At 39.7% G+C, this 16534-nt stretch overlaps 1 protein-coding gene across 5 annotated transcripts in view; it reads left to right on the forward strand.

Annotated features, from left to right (window-relative positions):
• RSF1 (remodeling and spacing factor 1) overlaps window positions 1–16534 on the forward strand; it is a 131926-nt gene that overhangs the window by 68161 nt on the left and 47231 nt on the right. For all 5 annotated transcript variants that reach the window (XR_007772577.1, XM_050940345.1, XM_050940336.1 and 2 more), the window contains exons 9-11: window positions 2087–2166; window positions 8150–8204; window positions 10257–10366. Coding sequence is in view for 4 of the 5 variants with exons in the window: in XM_050940345.1 (XP_050796302.1) it covers window positions 2087–2166; window positions 8150–8204; window positions 10257–10366 (245 nt within the window). In the remaining variant the exon portion in view is untranslated. The remainder of the gene's footprint in view (window positions 1–2086; window positions 2167–8149; window positions 8205–10256; window positions 10367–16534) is intronic.

The following is a 16534-nucleotide window of genomic DNA, read 5'->3' on the forward strand; positions in this document are numbered from 1 at the left end:
GTTATAGTCCCAGCCTTCACAACCGCCTCAGGTAAGGAGTTCCACAAGATGACTGTGCGCTGTGTGAAGAAGAACTTCCTTTTATTTGTTTTAAACCTGCTACCTGTTAATTTCATTTGGTGGCCCCTAGTTCTTGTATTATGGGAATAAGTAAATAAGTTTTCCTTATCCACTTTCTCCACATCACTCATGATTTTATATACCTCTATCATATCCCCTCTTAGTCTCCTCTTTTCCAAGCTGAAAAGCCTAGCCTCTTGAATCTTTCCTCGTATGGGACCCTCTCCAAACCCCTAATCATCGAGAGGCGTCCCCGCCAAAATGCTGCTGTGGCATTTTGTCGAGTGCTCTCCCAGGGGCCAGGAGCTCTGATTGAAACCCACTTCCTTTCCCAGACCTACTTGCTCAGAACCTGGTTGGAACATGCATGTTTGTGACATGCCAGTCTGTCTCTGCTCAGAGCGAGTGCTGTCACTGCCTAGCAGCAGGCAAATTTCAGTGCTTCCTCCGAGGCTAGATGCTACTAAAAGATATTTCAATGCAAACACATGGCTGGCCTTCATGTGAAATAGAAGGTGCAAAAATAGTGAGTTCTGTAGGGTAGAGGCCTGGAGTTTTAAAGGCCATAGTGTGACTAATACTTTTCCTGCGGCAGTGACTGGGGAAGAATTAGGTACATTATAGAGGCAGCCTGGTGGATCTCATACCCTATCTTTGGTTCCAAACAGCTAGATCACTTGCATGTCACAAGGCAGGGCTGCTGCTGTGCAAGAGGAGATCCTGATCAGTGATGATGTATAGTTGTATTGTGCATGAAAATTTGCCTGTTTCTGTGGTTTTAAGTATTTTTTTTAATTTAAATAATTAACATGTTGAAATTGTAAGAATTTTTTCTTTACAAATGAAGTTAGAAGTGCTACTTGTACCTGATTATATATAAAGCACCTCCCCACCAAGGTGCTAAGGGCACTGTTGACTAATTCCTAGTAAGTACATAATAAGAAAAAAACTCACCTAAAACTGCAAAAAAGACCAACAGAAAGTATATGGTCGGAGAGGAGGAATGGATGGGAGAGAACAAATCACATCTGCAAAAGAGAAGTTTTAAATGTGATCAAAGGGGAAAGGTTCTACAGTGATTGCAATAAGAACACTTTTGGGGAGAACTTTTGCACATGTAACAAGTGTAATGGGAAAAGGCAGGTCTCCTGCTGAAGAGCAAAGCAAGTTCTTATAGGGGCCACTTACTTGTAACAAAGATCAACTCAGTTGCTTACCTAAGACATAATGTTAGAATCCCTACAAAGCAGGTGATATATCTGTCAATAATAGCCACCTGCATGATGACTTGATTATTATCTTGATATTCGATGTGGATATAAGGTCTTGTATCATACAAAACATTTTATTTTTTTATAAAAAGCACCACAGTAGTAATCAATAAATGGAAACTTAGTTATATGTGTTTTCCAATGAAATCATTAAAATGAAAGTTTACAATCTAAAAAGATAAACAATAAATGAACTGTGGGAAAGAGGACTAAAACTCACTGTGTATTTATATAAATAAAATAAAATACAAACTACCTCCCAGTTACCTTTCCGATAACTATACAGAGTAACATAAAAAACGGAATCATTTAGAAATATGTTTATTCTAAACACTCCTCTTTAATACGCACACTGGGCAGACTGTTTTCTACAATAGATACCTCTCACCAGAAGGGTTTATCTCTCTGGCAAAACGTATTGAAATTTGTGCTAAAGTCTATCTTAAATTTAGAAGACTGAACCTTCACTACGTGCCATGTTCTTGCCTGGTGGTATTCCAACAGAAGTAATATTGTGTTGCTACACCACTGAAGTGTCTGGCAGAGATTAAATTAACATAATAATCTTAGGCTATATTCAGGAAAATGCAAAGAAAACTATGAATTTAGTTTTAAGTATTCCACATGTAGACACTTATCCCTATTCCAGCTATCACTAAGGCAAATGTGAAAATGGTGCATTAAGTGTCTGAATAAACTGATTAATGAAAGTATTTGCTTACGCAAGAAACTGATACTGTGTATTATCCCCTCAGAAATTACTCTGTGAGAAGTTAGAAGAACAATTGCAAGATCTGGATGTTGTCTTGAAAAAGAAGGAGCGGGCAGAGCGAAGGTACTGAAACCTAGTTGGTTGTGTTCACAAACAGCTCACAGTGAGTTGCTAGGCAAAGAGGTGGAAGTAACTGATCAAGCGTTAAGTGGACCTGGCTAAGTGTGTTACTGAGACCTTGAGCTGATAAATTTGTTTTTGATTAATCCCATGAACTTCCTATTAATCAGGAAGTTTACTGCTGGCAGCAAATCTGGATATGCTTACAGGAGGGTAAAACAGAAGTCCAGTAGTTGAAGATGAGGGGATGGTATTTACTAAGGTTCAGTCATGGCGTCTGAACATAGTTTGGTCCTGCTTACGCTTGCAGTTAAATAATTTTCAGCACTGGTTCATCTGCACCCTTTGCTAAGACAGTCAGCAATGTGTAAATTTCCTAGTGTAGGCAAGTTCTGAATCACCTGACTTGGATACAGAAGTTTCTAACGTAATGTGCCTTACAGACAGACTCCTGTTGCCTTTTTCACCAAGATTAGTCTGAAACTTCATCTACACTACAGGATCACACTATTGCATGTTACAGCGGTCTCAGTTTGTAACTTGAGATGGAGCTCTGTGTCCATCCTAGCCATCGTCCTGGTTAGTGTAAATCAACACTGTGTGTCCACAAACAGTCTTCCAACTGTTGCAGTAACAATGCGTTGTGCATAGCAGTCCCACAGTTCCCAGCACAGATATCTGAAACAGGTTTGTGAGTAGCAATCCACAGTTGGGAGAGGTGCAGTATTTCTTAAAACGTTAATTATGTGCCTTTAAAAATCAACTTTAACACATGCATAGTAAAGAAATGTTAATTCTCTTTTTATTTACGATATTTTATGTGTTTCAAGGCAGAGCCATGGCTTTCTGTTTTGTCTGTTTTTTGTAAAATAAGTTTTGTATTAAAGTTATATTAATGCAACATTAACAGTTGAAAACTTTAAAAGGTGGGAAATACAGAAAAGTTAAGGTTCCTCCTAGCAGTGTTAACTCTTCTACATAGCTTATGTATAGTATTTTTGCATTCCTAAATGTTCAAGTATCACACACTATATTAATGCTATCAGACTTGTCGTCTTCATCGCCACTCAGTCTATCTTGCTTTTTAAATTTGCAGCCTAAGTATTGCATTATTGTTGGTTTTGTAATTTTTACAGAACAGCATGCTGTTCAAATGTTATATCTGTTTTATATGGTGAAAATTACTATAAGAACAAACGTTCAACAGTCTGATCCTCCAGCCAAAATAGTCTAGTTTCCTCTTCTGCATTTGATTTTTTGCTGCTTTTTGAAGCCTATGATCTCTATTGGTAGGAGAGACAGGGCAGTAAACTTAATGGCACAATTTTCTAATCTGGCAGGAGTCCAGTGCTGCTTTATTGTGGTGTGTTCCAGGGTAATCATGGTGAAGAGGGTAGAAATCATGACACAGTGGTGTTGGAAAAAGTCCAGGGTCCTGGTTTTTATCACAGTACAAGTACCGTTCTTAGCTAAAATGGGAAAATAAAGGTTATTTGGGGCACAAGAGCTTACAGGTGTTAAGACAGTATTTACTGTACCAGAGCTCAACTGTATAAACCTATGTTAGCTCTTCATGTTTTTTAGTCTTTTCCTTTGGTGGAAAAAGAACCCCCTGATGTAATTAAACTCTCACTAAGACTACAATGGTCTGATCCTTTGTATCACTGCAGTGACATTGCTAAGTCTCCTAGTTTTGATTATTTCCCATGCAGCCCAGGGTTTAACTTGGCGACGTTCAAGGTTCTCATTGAAATTGGTTTAGCTATTCAGCAACACGTCCATACACATCCCCAAATGGCAGATTATGGCTAACTTATTTTTAATGAAAACCGTGGTGGCAATAACAGTTGTGACAAAAATGTAGACTTGAGTCAAAATATTTTTCCTTCGACTCCAGGCTTACTGAATTTCAAGTTTTTCATTTATACACCTACTAACATTTATAACCATGTCGTGCCACCAGATGGAAGCAGAGGACACTGAAGATTTTGCTGATACTGTTTTGCATTTAAATCAGGGGTTCTCAAACCTTGTCTCAGAGGGTGCACCATATCTTTTGATAGTGTCTCCTGGGACAACTTTCCAGTTCCTGGTCACCTCTTAACCCATGCCCAGTCTCATGGATTGCCTCCTCTCATTCATAATATCATATCATCCCTGTGGCAGCTGCTGCAGTTAGTTACACAGAAAAATAATAAAAACAACAATGAGTCCTTCTGGCACCTTAGAGACTAACAAATTTATTTGGGCATAAGCTTTTGTGGGATATAACCCATTCCATCAGGTGCATGGAGTGGAAATACAGTAAGTAGGTATAAATGTACAGCACATGAAAAGATGGGAGTTGCCTACCAAGTGGCGGAGGGCCAGTGCTAACGAGGCCAATTCAGTTAGGGTGGATGTGGCCCATCCCAAGAGTTGACAAGAAACGGTGAATATCAACAGAGGGAACATCATTTTTTGCAGTGACCCAGACACTCCCGGTCTTTATTCAGGCTTAATTTGATGGTGTCAAGGTTGCAAATTAATTCCAGTTCTTCAGTTTCTCGATGACATCTTCATCATCTGAATCCATGGCAAGGAGGCCCTTGAGAATTCCACCTGGATTTCAACAATTTCCACCCCACCATCAATCTCAGCCTGGACCAGTCCACACAAGAAATCCACTTCCTGAACACTAAAGTATAAATAAGTGATGGGCACATAAACACCACCCTATACCGGAAACCTACTGACCACTATACTTACCTACATGCCTCCAGCTTTCATCCAGACCACATCACATAGTCCATTGTCTACAGCCAAGCTCTACGAGACAATCACATTTGCTCCAATCCCTCAGACAGAGGCAAACACCTACAAGATCTCTATCAAGCGTTCTTACAACTACAGTACCCACCTGGAGAAGTGAAGAGAGAGACTGACAGAGCCAGAAAGGTACCCAGAAGTCATCACCTACAGGACAGGCCCAACAAAGAAAGTAACAGAATGCCACTAGTCATCACCAAAAAATAATTTTCCCTCTGCTGATATTCATCCCTTCTTGTCAACTGTTGGGAATGGGCCACATCCACCCTAATTGAATTGGCCTCGTTATCACTGATCCCCCCCCGCCACTTGGCAGCTCCCATCTTTTCATGTGCTGTATATTTATACCTGCTTGCTGTATTTTCCGCTCCATGCATCTGATGAAGTGGGTTATATCCCAAGAAAGCTTAGGCTGAAATACATTTGTTAGTCTCTAAGGTGCCACAAGGACTCCTCATTGTTTTTACTGATACAGACTAACACGGCTACCCCTCAGAAAAATAATAGTACGAGATAATGTGTATGTAGGTTCTTTTAATGCAGTTTAACAGTTAGAGATAAAGAAAGCCAGTGCATCTCCATGGCAGGCAGTTTGAGAACTGCTAGTTTAAATGTTGAGCCTTCATTTGTTCCTCGTTGGTAAGGAAGGTACATGCTATTTCATCTGCCTGTCTAATATAAGAATTTTGCTACAACATTGCAGGCTCCATCCTTAATGCTGTTTTTTATCCCCTAATTTCCTATACAGTCTGTTGGGTTCCTGACTGTCAGAATTAGGATCAGTACTTGAGACCCTCTCTGGTAAAATCTGGTTGAATTTTACTCTTCACTCCCTTGTTGTACTTGATTTTTTTGCTTCATAGGAAATAAGTGGAAGAGGCAATGAATCCTAGTACAGAAGAAAAATTGATGGTTATTAAAGCTTTTACATCTGTGTTCTCCCCTTTAGCAGCTTCTTCTCTTGCATCAAGAGATTATTTTTCATGAATTTCCCTTAGTTTAAGTCTGCTAGACAAATGATGAAACAATTTTCTCTCCATCCACCCAGGTCTCATAGCACTCAGAGGAAGAGAGAGTTTCTTTTGGATTTATAAGGTTAGGGAACTGGCACTGGGATAGAAAAATAAGTACTTTCAAATAAAGCCAAAAATGTCAGTGCAGGTGTTATCCTACAGTAATATAAAATTGTGACAGCATGTGGCGGCGTTACTACAGCTATAGGAGAAGTATTCAGAATCCACTTTACTGTTTTGTCAGCTTCCTTTCAAACACAGTATTTGCTGCTTTTACTTAAGAAAAAGATTGGACATATTCTTTTTCTGCAATCGGTTCATTAGAAGGATATTAAGAAAAGGAAGTCTTGTTCAGATGTCCAGTCATAAGAATATTTGAAAATCTCGATCTGCTGCCGGACACATGCAAACATTGGGAAACATGTTTTCATAGATAGATGCTTGTTACTGTGTACATATATGTATGTGTGCCAAACTAACACATACAAATATAAATTTAATATGCATATCAGGTATTTGTGCATGTGTGTGAACAGTTAGGTACATAGACAATGCATGCAAATGTGATTTGCACATGCAGTTGCTTACTGCTAATTTTGATTGACAGTACAGCCGTCCAGGATCTGTTTCAGCTCATAAAAACACACAAGTCTAGCACTTTGGCCTTAATTCTTGCTTTCTATTTTAACAGTACAGTAGGACCTCAAGAGTTATGAACACCTTGGGAGTGGAGGTTTTTCGTAACTCTGAAATGTTCCGAACTCTGAACAAAATGTTATGGTGGTTCTTTCAAAAGTTTACAACTGAACATTAACTTAATACAGCTTTGAACCTTTACTATGCAGAAGAAAAATGCTGCTTTTAACCATCTTAATTTAAATGAAACCAGCACAGAAACAGTTTCCAGACCTTGTCAAAACTTTTTTTTTAAACCTTCCTTTTATTTTGTTAGTGGTTTGTTTAACACAGTACTTAACTGTATTTGCATTTTTTTTTTTTTTTTTTTTTTTTTTTTTTTTTTTTTTGGTCTCTGCTGTTGCCTGATTGCCCACTTCCAGTTTCAGATATGGTGTGTCGTTGATCAGTCAGTTCGTAACTCTGAGGTTCTATTGTAGCAATGCTTCATGGAATACAGTAGTGGGGAGATGAAGAAGAGCTATTAGATTACATCTGATCCATCCCCTGCCAGCATATAATTGCTCTCTACAGTATATTTCTTAGCACATTATATTGTGCGGTCTAGATTTAAATTCCTCAAGAGATGTGGCTTCCCTTGGGAGACTCTAACGGCTCTGTTGTTTTAGATATTCAACCATTTCTTTATTTTCTAAATTTTCCTTAATTTTGATCTGTTACTACTAGTTACCCTCCCTCATACCACAGTAACCCATTCCTCTCCTTCCTCGGTGTCTGTTCCTTTCAGACATTTGCAGTTGTCTGAACAGTTTGTAAAGTCACCGGTTTCACATGTAAAGGAAATTGTGATCCTTCAAGACTTAGGAAATAATACACCTGTACCCCAATATAACACAGTCCTCGGGAGCCCAAAAATTTCACCGCCTTATAGTTGAGACTGCATTATATCGGGTATGGTCCGGTACGGCGTACCAGCAACAGCCAGTACACTGTGCTGGACTGGACCGGCTTTCCCACCGGTAATTTAAAGGGTCTGGTGCCCCAGCTGCTGCGGGGAGCCCCGGACCCTTTAAATCACCACCAGAGCTCCAGCAGCTGGGCTCATTCGGTGATTTAAAGGTCCCAGGGCTCCCCACAGTGGGTGGAGCCCCTGATCCTTTAAATCTCCGCCCAAGCCTGGCAGCCAGGCTCAGGTGGGGATTTAAAGGGCCCGTGGTTCCACACAAATTCAGATGTAAAGCAGCGGGGCTCGGGCGGCGCTTTAAAGGGCCCAGGGCAACCCAGTGCTTTACTGTGTTATATCCGAATTTGTATTATATCGGATTGTGTTATATTAGGGTAGAGGTGTACCCACTAACTTTATCCAAGGTCTGGAAACTTGTATTTTGCAGTGAAACAACTCATAGGGCTGCTTCTGTGGGACTGCATGAATAATTTTGAATGATACTGATTAGATCATTGTTTTAAATCTGTACCATCTTACAAACAGGCTCCTTGTGAACTATTTTTAATTTTCTTTCTCACCCAAGGAAAGAGCGATTGGTGTATGTGGGTATCAGTATTGAGAACATCATCCCACCACAAGTAAGTTGACTCAGCTGTGTTCTATTGTTCTTTCATTTCGTCAATGTGTTTACTGCAATAAGTGACTGACTTCAGTCTGCTGAAAAAAAAAAAAAAGATACTAACATAAGATTTGCATCATTTTTAAAAGGAAACTCTCCACATTGTTTAGTAATTTCATTTGGTAAAATTTTGAACCTATTGTGTTTGTTAAACACGTGCTTAAAATTATTTGCTGGATCAGGGCCTAAATGCAGTTTACTGCTCTATATTGTAATTTGCTGTTTTGTGTATTGATAATGAAACTAATTTAAATCCTTTTAGTATATCTAGCTTGGTGAAAAAAATCATTTCTGGACTGCTCCAAAGAGTGGCTTTGCTAAGATATTGGCTACTCTGCATCATTACTCAACAGTCCCTATGTGGTCACAGGGAACAGGACACCCAAGTGTTAGGAGTGGCAAATGCTCTTTTAAGGCAAAACCTTAATTAACAGGTAGATGAGAATTAATTCAGTGTCTCACATTTTAGCTGGTGAGAGTGTAAGAATTAGGCAAGGATATTAATTGCTCTTGCTTTGTTTTGGGATTGAGAAAACCTGTTCAAATTTTAAAAGCTTAAAGCTTTATGAATAGTGCTAAGTAAAATACTTCACAGGCAATTAAGACATTATTTACCTTTTTTCAATTCTGATTATCACTTTCCTGATGATTGATTGGGGATGCATAACTGACTTCCCCAAAGAAATTTTGTTCTTTTTTTAAAACTACACTGTTAAATAAATGGTGCCAATGTAATTTGACATATTGGGACTTCCTGAAATAAACCAGATGCTGTCCGGAGTTCACTTTCTCTGCAGAAAGCCTGCAGTAACAGTGTTCTGATCTTGGTTTTTATATTCACAAAAGTCAGAACATTCAAAATTACGGTGCCCATAGCATCCATAACTTCTCTCCTTACTATAGGAAGGATCTTCTGATACTGGATATTGTATTAACCGTTTGTCTTAATACAAGTGTACATTGAGAGTTACAATTGCCGAAGGAACCATCATTCTTTGCATTGCTTTGCTTTTATGTCTGCAAGATTTCAGCCAGAATGTTGTAGCAAAAATTTATTGACCTTCCCTTTTTTTTTCCAGAATGGGAGGAAAATGTTTTGCTCCTTCAGAGCTTGTGCTTTTTCCCTCATAAACTCATTTTAAAGTGATGTTTTTCTTATGCCTTCCTAACAGATGATTTCATCCAGGCCCAGTAAATGAGCTTTTACATTTAAACTTGTTCAAACAATAAATGTCAGGTAGACTTTTCCACTCTAACTCATTGTGCTAAACCAAATTTTCTCCCTCCACACTTGGATAACTGAGAAATGGCTCAGTGGGATTTTACCAAACTTTAAAAAACAAAACACCACAAGCCTCTTTCTCCCCCAAAAACAAACCAGCACCACACCTCTTGATAAGAACAAAACATTCAGCTCAAAGGTTAATTTTTATTGAAAACTAAGGCTCTGGAAATAATGGCATAGAATTAAAGTCCTGTCTAGACTGGGACTGAAACTGTACCATAAAAAGGTATGCAAAGAGTGGGAACATAATATGGATCTTTTTCTCCAGAACTGTCAGCTGTCTAGAGGAGGTGATCAATATGGTACACACAGAAAAAATCCCAGTGTACAATGGCTGCAAATACTTCTTGGCAACAGTCTTTTTCAACTATAGCATAGACAAGGCCTGAAAATGTCACCTCAACTGGAAACATAATGTCACTACTGTTACTGTAATCTACATCCTCAATCCAGATACTTACAGAATTATGTTGCCAGTAAATCTTGCCTTTGTATAGTACAGGTATAGTATACATATGTATAGTACCACAAAGAGAACTGTGTACCTGTGAACTAGGTCCCTGTGTATAAATCAGCCACTTGGGAACTTGAAATGTTTTCCTTACACCACTTATCTGACATGAAAATAGACAATTCCAGTTCAGTCCTCGTGAATCTTGAGAGGGGAGACAAAGCTATCTGATGTCTGCTCCAGCATATTTAACACTTGTTGTCATACTTCAACAGGAGCCAGAAATACCAGAAAGTCAGGAAGAAAAGAAGAAAGATTCCAAAAAGTCAAAATCAAAACGGCTTGAAAGGAGGTCTACTAGAACACGGAAATGCATAAGTTACAGGTAGGTATCTTGTTCTCCAACTGGAGAATATTAATATTATATTGCCATTTCCTCTGTCCATCCATTCCCTTGCTAGAGAGGATACTTTTATGGTTCGCCAACTGATCAAATTATAGTGTCTTCAGTCTTACTTTTGAATACTGCACGTGATTACCAAGCATGGAGCAAAGGTGCCACTTTAGATGACTGACCTGTAAGAGCAGATACAGTGGTTAGCCCAGTGATATGGGAAATAGAGCCATCTTAGAAATGACTATTCTTATTGCACTGTATGCAAAATACTAATGCAGGCCGGTGCATCGGTTCTCCCCTCTCATGGAAGACTGACTAATATAAATATCTGACAGCTTTGTGCTCCTATTCCTCTTTTTCTATTGTCCCTTTCCTCTGTAAACACCTGAAGCAATGTACAAGTGAAACCCTTACCACAAGATACAGTGAGAAAAATGAACTTTACCTTTGCAGAATAGCTGGAAACAGAATAGTGATGTCACCAGTGTTTCCAGACAGTTATTGCTAACAGGTTCATAAGATTTCCACCCCCTGCCCCCCTCCCCAGTGTGTTCTAGAACTGTGCTGTAGATTACTTACAGATGTAGTCTGTAGTACAGCATAGCTAGCACTGCTTTTAAGTGATCAGTGTCCACGTTGGTCCACAAGGAAACTGTTTAAAACCCTGCTGGCAACAACAGTGTTTAAGCCAATAACTAATTTGGCACTCCTCTCAGGGAGTGATAGGGAATTAGTATAACGTGATGAATTTGCCAGCATGATGTTCACTGAGCACTCAGGAATTTTCTCTTAATTAACTGTAGATATTTTTCGGTACCTCCTACTCCTGGGGGAATTCTGCACACGTGCAAAATTTGTCTCCCTCAGATTTCTTTGCTTCCCCTTCAGAAGAATGATTTTCTGATGGGAAAGCAAAGGGAAGCCACAAGAGCAATCATTTGGCCCTCCCCAGCAGTATGTTTCAGGTAACCAGGGTACCCAGCAGAGAGCTAAATCGCATTATGGCAGCGGGTGGGACTGGGGAAGACTTGGTTCTTACCCTATGCCAGGCTCAGCTGCTAGTCCTGGCAGGGCAGGGGAGGACGAGGATTTCTCTTCCCCTGCATGGCATCCGGGGCCATGTCAGACCCACCCCAGATTTCTCTGCCAGCTGTAGGAAGCTCTGCAAACTCCTGCACACTTCCTGCTCCTCAACTGCAGGGGGAGGGATCTCTGTACAGGGAGCTGCTCCCCCATCCACCCAACCCCCGAGCATCCAGACACTCTCATGCTCCAGACTCTCCTGACAAGCCTCACCCCCTCCCCATACCCAGAACACTCCCACAAGTCCAAGTCCCAGTCTCTCTGCACCTGGGCCACCTCAGCAAACCATCCGCACCCAGATCCCTACCCCTGCCAAGCCCCAGCCAGCTGCACCTGGATCCCCACCCAACTCCCCCAGCATCTGGACCTCCCCTCTGAGCCCCGCTTCTGAGCTCTATTCCCCCCCACATACACACCAGGTCACTTTCCCCTCCCCCCCCCCCCCCCCCGCTGAGCCCTAATCAGCTTCACTTGGACCCCCCTGCAGAGTCCCATTACCATTGCTCTCGGAACCCTCCAACAAGCCCCTGTGCCACCAGATCCACTACTTAGCTGCCTGCACCCAGATTGCCCCACACAGAACGCTCTAAACCTACACCTGGATTCCCCCACATTAAGCCCCTCCACACTTGGATCCTGCCTTGCTGAGTCTGCCTGCCCACACCTGGTGCACCTGGCACGGAGGGGCAGGGCCCTGGGGTGTTTCTGGGGCAGGCCTGGTCCTGTGTTAGAAGTGGGTGCAGCCTCACCGCTGAGTCTGTGTCCCGGGGCAGAGCTGCACTGTGATCTCCCACCTTTGTGCAGCCAGTGGCTTGTTCTCCCCAATACCATCCTGGAGCCTCCACATTTATTTGGCAAATAAAATTTGCAGAATTTTGTAGAATTCTGAAATATTGTGTGCAGAAATTTTAATTTTTTGGCGCAGAATGCCCTCAGGAGTAACCTCCCTTTGTTAACAGCAGATGCCACACTGAGGAAAATGTCACTGGTGGTATACAGAATTCAATATCGTTTGTAAGAGAAATGATGCTAAGGGCAGGTTTTTATAGATTTCTGTCATGTTCCTGACAGTTGAGGCAATCACTGACCCAGAGGAAAATGTTTTTGCCTGTAGGGTATTTTGACAGTACTGCAATGGGTTTATAAAATCCTGCGAGACTAGTGATTTTTAAATGGAAATAATTTGTTTCATACAGTTTTACATTTTGAAACTCAGTCTTACTATCTAAAATGACAGACAAGTATCTCGTGCACAGTACATCATAGATGTCTTTGAGTTTGTGAATGTATTTGTGTGTGTGTGTATTGTCTGTACCCGACTTCAAATTCACACGTACACAATGGAAGTCTAGTTTGTGTTAATGAGAACTGTGTAGGCCCTCCTTCAGTGAGGGGAAATAAACCCTAAAGTCTCATTTTGCTCACAAATGAATCTATAAAATGTATGTTAGTTCTGTTCGGATACCTGCTTTCTTTATGTCTTTGGAGTCATCGGCATCACTTACTGATGAACAGGTTAATACAAAATCAACACTACTGAACTAATAAAACTGCAGAAGAGCAAGCTGCCATCTACTATGCTTCATGTATGAAAAGACAATTGTCAGCTAGCACTTGATTCCAAAATAGTTGTTAGTAGTGACATGTGGAATGGAAAGAATAGCTTAATTATTCCAAAGACAAAATGAAGCGAAAATGTTTTTGTTAGAAGAAAATAAACTTGTTTGGAAGTATCTTAGAATAAACCTCACAAAGGTGTCATTTCAGAGTTGCTCATTTTACCATAAATACACTTTAAAGGTGACATGCAAATGTGAGGATTTCCTTCTTTATGATGTACAAAGAAGGCCAGGAATCTTTTGTTATGAAGAAAGCCTGGTGGTTTTCACTCATAGAAATATCAGAAATATTAGGAATAGTTTTCACTGTTGTGCATGTAAGGTACAGAATGAGGATCTCTCTCACATTCAGTTAAGGGCTGAACCTTTATTAAAAGAGGTTTTCTTCAGCTGTTAAACATTTAAATTAAAAAAGATATGTGGGGGGAAAAAAGTAGAATTTTATCTATCTGAATAAAATTTACTTCTCCAGACAATCCAATTTCATTTCCTTGTATCTGATGTCATAGGCCTACTAGCCTTTTTCTCATCCATAGTATCTTCCAGGGAAACCAAGGTAGACAAGACCTGAATTTCCAACAAGAAATAAAATATAATATCTTTTTAAACAAAACCCTCCTGTCTTCTTTTGTACATCAAACCAAAGAGGGAACAGACACTGTTTTCTTCTATTTGCAGGTTGCCTTTAAATTGCTTTCTGTATGTACAAAGTCACATTCACAATTATAAAGTCTTCTATAACAAAAATACAAAATATGAAAGAAGAATACTTTTGCTTTTGTCCTTCCAGTTTGCTTTACAGCATATTTCAACCTATAAATAATAGCGACTATAATATAATTAAATTTAACATCCTTGTCTGGGTGGGAAAGTACCAAAGAGGTCCACCACAGTAGCATTTAACTTCAGAAATAGGAGCTATGCAAAATGAGGAAGCTAGGTAAACAGGAATTAAAAGGTATAGTCACAAAAGTGAAATGTCTGCAAGTTGTATGGAAAACTAGGCAGGCCAAAAAAGAATTTGAAGACTCAAAAAGTAACAACTTTTTTTAAAAGTACATCAGAAGCGGAAAGCCTGCCAAACAATCAGTGGGCCACTGGACAATTGAGGTGCTAAAGGCACACTCAAGGATGATAAGATTGTCATGGAGAAGCTAAATGAATTCTTTGTACCAGTCTTCACGGCAGAGGATGTGAGGGAGATTCCCACACCTGAGTCATTCCTTTTAGGTGACAGATCTGAGCAACTGTCCCAGATCGAGGTATAGAGGAGGTTGTGGAACAAATTGATAAATTAAATAGTAAATAACTCACCAGGACCAGATAGTAGTCACTCGAGTTCTAAAGGAACTCATTTATGGAATTATAGAACCACTAAGTGTGGTATGTAACCTATCACTTACATCATTTTCTGTACCAGATGACTGGAGGATAGCTAATGTGACACCAATTTTTTAAAAAGGCTGCAGAGGTGATCCTGGCAATTACAGGCTGGTAAGTCTAACTTCAGTACCAGGCAAATTGGTTGAAACTATAGTAAACAACAAAATTATCAGACACATAGATGGACACGATTTGTTGGGGAAGAGTCAACATGGTTTTTGTAAAGTGAAATCATGCTTCACCAATCTGTTAGAATTCTTGAGGGGGTCAACAAACATGGACAGGGGTGATCCAGTGGATATAATATACTTGGATTTTCAAAAACCCTTTGACAAGGTCCCTCACCAAAGGATCTTAAGCAAAGTAAGCCATCATGGGATAAGATTTCGTGGATCAGTAACTGGTTAAAAGACAGGAAACAAAAGGTAGGAATAAATGGGAAGTTTTCAGAATGGAGAGAGAGAAATAGTGGTGGTCCCGAAGGATCTGTGTTGGGACCAGTCCTGTTCAGCATATTCACAAATGATCTAGAAAAAGGGGTAAACAAGGATGTGGCAAAATTAGCAGATGATACAAAACTACTCAAGATGGTTATATACGAAACTGACTGTGAAGAGTTACAAATAGATCTCATAAAACTGAATGACTGGGCAACCAAATGACAGATGAAATTCCGTGTTGAAAAATGCAAAGTAGTGCATATTAGAAAATATAATCCCATTTATACTCACGAAATGATGGGATCTAAATTAGCTGTTACCACTACAGAAGGAAATCTTGGAGTCGTTGTGGATAGTTCTCTGATAATGTCCTCTCAATGTGCAGCAGCAGTCAAAAAAAACTAACAATGTTAGGACCCATGAGGAAAAGGGTAGATAATAGAGAAAATATCATAATGCCACCATAAAAATCCATGGTATGCCCACACCTTGAATCCTGCATGTAGTTCTGGTTGCCCCATATCAAAAAAGATATACAGGAATTGAAAAATGGTACAGAGAAGGGCAACAAAAATCATTAGGGGTATGGAACAGCTTCCATATGAGGAGAGAATAAAAAGACGGGGCCTGTTCATCTTAGAAAAGAGAAAACTAAGAGGGATATGATAGAGGTCTATAAAATCATGACTGATATGGAGAAAGTGAATAAGGAAGTGTTATTTACTGCTTCACGTAACACAAGGAGGAGTGGTCGCCCAATGAAATGAATAGGCAGCAGGCTTAGACCAAAAAAAAAGCAAGTACTTCGCACATCACACAATCAACCTGTGGTTCTAGTTGTAGGGGATGTTGTGAAGGCCAAAACTGTATAAGCTCATAAAGGATAGATACATCAATGGCTACTAACCAAGATAGTCAAGGATGCAGTCCCATGCTCTCTGTGTCCCTAGCCTCTGACTGCTGTAAGGTGGGAGTGGACAACGGGATGGATCACGCAGTAATTGCCTGTTCTGATCATTGTCTCTGAAGCACCTGGCATTGGCCACTGTTGGAACACAGGATACTTGGCTAGAAGGACCATTGTTCTGACCAAATATGGCCATTCTTATGTTTTTTCAAATGAAGAATTCTGTAAAGCATGTATTATGTTTAGTCTAAAATGTAGGTAAACTACCCAATTTAGAAGTTTAGAGAGCAGAAGTAGAACAATATGAAACGCACACTAGCAATCAAAATTCAGATAACTTGACTACTTAACGTGAGACTTGTATAGACATCTGAGAAGGCTGTCCTGAAAAACAAAGATGCATATGCCATCTAAATTTTAAAAAAAGTTTTGCATAATCAATAAGCAACTATTTCTTGTGAAAAAATTCTGAAATACTTTTAAAACAAAATATTCACATTGTGTTTTTTTTTTAATTCAGTAGCATATTCTGTAAGAAGGAAGTGTTTTTGTGAATTTATCTAAATTATTAGTAAGTCAGCCTAGGTAGTAATATATATCCATCCTGCTAGAAGCTGGAAATGTTCTACATATTTTTAAAAAACCCATTGAGCATCTGTCTAGTACACTATGAATATGTATGACGTTTTTCTGATTATTTTATTACTTTCCCTCAATTTTGGAA

Source organism: Gopherus flavomarginatus, chromosome 1 (assembly GCF_025201925.1).
Source record: "Gopherus flavomarginatus isolate rGopFla2 chromosome 1, rGopFla2.mat.asm, whole genome shotgun sequence".
NCBI lineage: Eukaryota > Metazoa > Chordata > Testudines > Testudinidae > Gopherus > Gopherus flavomarginatus.